Source organism: Gadus morhua, chromosome 16 (assembly GCF_902167405.1).
Source record: "Gadus morhua chromosome 16, gadMor3.0, whole genome shotgun sequence".
NCBI classification, from domain to species: Eukaryota; Metazoa; Chordata; class Actinopteri; order Gadiformes; family Gadidae; genus Gadus; species Gadus morhua.
Window position 1 is genome coordinate 33,443,684 of NC_044063.1, and position 3,913 is coordinate 33,447,596.

Below are 3,913 nucleotides of genomic sequence, written 5' to 3' on the forward strand. Positions count from 1 at the left end.
GCACACAACGTCTAACTGATCACTGTTTTGATTTTTTTTTTTTTTTTTTTTTTTTATTTCTTATTGCTTATGTTTATTTATTTATTTATTTTTTCCACAATGTCTTGCTTTTTAAAAAATGTATGATGACTATATGCTCTGTAAGGTGACCTTGGGTGTCTTGAAAGGCGCCTCTAAATTAAATGTATTATTATTATTATTTATTATTACTCTTACTTTGTACTTGAGGCCTTTTTCGGGCATCTGTTGGAGTGGGAGCACTCGAAGGTCTTTTCAAAAATCGCCTGATATCCATGGCTAATTAATGACAGGTAGGCAGGCATGATAATCCACAACGCGTAGGGCCATGTGTTTACATACTTCCTGTTTACATATTTTCCTGGATCCTGATTGGTGTCGCCGCCGCAGCCGCAAGGCACTGATTGGAGGGTCACAGACCATAATAGCATAGGCCTACAGCGCAGATGAAAATGATTCAGATTACAGCGTTTATTTGTTCAACAATATGAAACTTTGTCTTAGGTGTTTTAAAATGATACTAAATTTATTTCAGATTATTCCAATGGCAGAATACAAGGCACAGGGAACTTTGAGGTGCGTAAACGCCACTTAGAGGTGCGTAGACGCTATTTAGAGGTGCGTAAACGCTATTTCCTAAATTCCAGAGGTGCGTAAATGGCGTTTACGTGCGTTTACCCTCCATTACAGCCCTGGTTATCATGGATTCAGATTTACATTTCGACAGTCACATCAAATCAGTGACAAAATCGGCATATTATCACCTTAAAAATGCAGCAAGACTTAGCGGGTTCATGTCCACCGAAGAATTAAAAAAACTTGTACATGCCTTTATCACTAGCAAGCTTGATTACTGCAATGGTCTCCTTACAGGTCTCCCAAAACAAACTCTGAGGAAGCTTCAGCTTGTTCAGAATGCTGCTGCTAGAGTTCTAACAAAGACCAAATAATTTGATCATATTACACCAATTCTGAAATCGTTACATTGGCTTCCTGTAGGTCAGAGAATTGATTTTAAAATCATGTTAATAACCTATAAATCCCTACATGGTTTAGGCCCAAAATATTTAACTGATATGCTTCCACTACATAAGCCTTCTAGACCACTCAGATCCTCTGAGACCAATCTGTTAATTATCCCCAGAGTAAACACAAAACATGGGAAAGCAGGATTTAGTTACTATGCAACAAATAGCTGGAATAAACTCCCAGAGGATTTAAGACTTGCCCCAACTCTGAGCACCTTTAAAACAAGACTGAAGACTTTTATGTGTGCTGTCACGCTCCACTGAAGAGACTGGCAGATTTGAACCCAAAAGCACGACTCAGAGACCAGCAAACACAATGATAATCCGCTCTTTACTTCGTCAAGCAAATCAACGGGGACGGGGCGAAGAACGTAGTCGGGGGCAGGCAGGATCGGGAAACCGGGGCAGCAGACAGGCGAACGAGGATCCAGAGGGACGAGACGGGGAGCGTATTCGGGGACAGGCAGGATCGGGAAGCCGGGACAGGAGACAGGCGAACGAGGGTCCAGTAGGACGAGACGGGGAACGTAGTCGGGGACAGGCAGGGTCGGGAAGCCGGGACAGGAGACAGGCGAACGAGGATCCAGTAGGACGGGGCGGGGAACGTAGTCGGGAACAGGCAGGATCGGTAAACCGGGACAGGAGACAGGCGAATAGCTGGAGAGACTTGCATGAACCAACAGCGAAGACAATTTGCAACAGGTGAACAGTGTTCAGTCAACTTAAAGGCTCCACTAACCACCTGACGCAGCCCAGCTGCGAGGGTGAAGGGGGCGTGGCGGACAGACCGTGACATTTGCAATAGCTTTCTGCTAAATCTTAAATACATTGCACTTTCTAAAAAGCTTTTTTAACTTTGCCTTTATTTTCTATTTTAATACTATAATGCCTTTTTAACTTTCTCCCATTTCTTTGCATATGTTTTCTTTTACTTATCTATTATTTTATTTTATTGTATGACAATGTTTATATGTGAAGCACTTTGAGTCTGCCTTGTGTATGAAAAGTGCTATATAAATAAAGTTGCCTTGCCTTGCCCTGACTATAACTATAACTCAGATAAAAAGGTTAAGTTGTAAACAATTTATTTCTTCTTTAAAATCTAGAGAATAGCCAAAATGTGTTTAATCCTTTCCTCTGAGATGAAATACTCATTGGTATTATGAGTTTAACTGAGGTTAAACTGTTAACAAAAAGGCCTCTGCTTTTCTGACAATAAACCATCAGACAATGTGTTCGATTGAAAGATAAATAGATTTACCCCCCACCAGAATAAATTGAGGATCTCCACCAGGTCACCCTAAAATGCAGCAGAATGCAGGAAATCACATCTACGATATTCAAAATCTCCCCTTTATATACTTCTATTTATGGCTTCCTGGGGGCTGAGCCCCCCCAAAAGCCAGAACCTAGAATCGCCCCTGCACATGTCATGAAGTCAGTACGCATCTTGTCGAACATCCACCTTCTAGGATGTTCAATTATCACCTTTTTATACACTGAGAGGAGAGAGAGAGAGAGAGAGAGAGAGAGAGAGAGAGAGAGAGAGAGAGAGAGAGAGAGAGAGAGAGAGAGAGAGAGAGAGAGAAACCACTGTGGTGGCGAGGGGCGTGTGGTCTCTCTATAGGGGAGGGGAGAAGAGGGGAGAGTTGGGAGGCAATAGGAGGGAGGGGAATGAGAGAGGAGGGAGGGGGCGGAGAGAGGAGAGGTCCTATTGTTTGAGAACAGGATCGGACAGCAGTCTATGCTCGCTATCTTCTTTCCTCCTGATGAAGACCCGTCTACAGACCCGTCTCCAGAGGACAATGGCCCGTCGAGCGGAACAAAGCGCGCACCCGACGGCGTGACAGCGGGCATCGAACAAGGTCCTTCCTAACTCGGGTCTGATTGTCTAACCCGGGTCTCTGAGTAGGAGCCCAGGCAGCAGAGCACCACTAGCCACTACCGTCCGTCTAAGTCTGATCAGGAGTCATTGATCACTGATCGCGATGCCCAGCGAGTGACGTCATTCCCCTGCGATAGGAGATCTGACGTCATCGGACTGAAACGACGAGATGGAAGAACGGCAACGCTCGCGCTACCGTTAGAGGGGGGATAATAACAATAGGAACACACACATTCACGCACACACACACACACACACACACACACACACACACACACACACACACACACACACACACACACACACACAGACACACACACACACACACACACACACACACCGAGGGCTATAGAGGTACAATGAGGGGTAGAGCGACACAAAAAGGGGTAGAGAGACAGAGACAGGGGGGGAGCTCGGGTATCGAACAATAGGACGGGCCGGAGCCAAAGAGGACGGAGGAGACGACTGAAGGAATAGAGGGAACATGAAGAGAAACCGCTGATTTCCTCCTTGAACCCACTGGATATACAGCCGAGTGCTGCGCTTGTGTTGGAAGAGAGAGAGAGAGAGAGAGAGAGAGAGAGAGAGAGAGAGAGAGAGCGAGAGAGAGAGCGAGAGAGAGAGAGAGAGAGAGAGAGAGAGAGAGAGAGAGAGAGAGAGAGAGAGAGAGAGTCTGTGTGTGGAGGACTCGAGATGAATCCTCTCGAGGGAACAGAGGAGGCGTCCACCGAAGACGCAGACACCTTCTTCAAAACAGGTCAGACGTGTGTGTGTGTGTGTGTGTGTGTGTGTGTGTGTGTGTGTTCGTGTGTGCGTGTGTGTTGTGGGCGCTATATTCCACCTTACATGTGGTCATGTGATCAAACTAAAAGGTGCGCCTGTAAAAAGGTGCGCCTGTAAAAAGGTGCGCCAGGTGTAATCGTTGATGATGACACAATTGGCAGAAGACTTGACAGCTCTGTCCCTCACTCCTACCTCCTGT

At 45.7% G+C, this 3,913-nt stretch overlaps 1 protein-coding gene across 4 annotated transcripts in view; it reads left to right on the top strand.

The window, feature by feature from the left end:
• The first annotated feature begins 2,720 nt into the window (after positions 1–2,720).
• kalrna (kalirin RhoGEF kinase a) overlaps positions 2,721–3,913 on the top strand; it is a 196,236-nt gene continuing 195,043 nt past the window's right edge. For all 4 annotated transcript variants that reach the window (XM_030380530.1, XM_030380534.1, XM_030380531.1 and 1 more), the window contains exon 1: positions 2,721–3,688. In XM_030380530.1, coding sequence (XP_030236390.1) covers positions 3,625–3,688 — 64 coding nt within the window. In that variant the 5' untranslated portion in view covers positions 2,721–3,624. The remainder of the gene's footprint in view (positions 3,689–3,913) is intronic.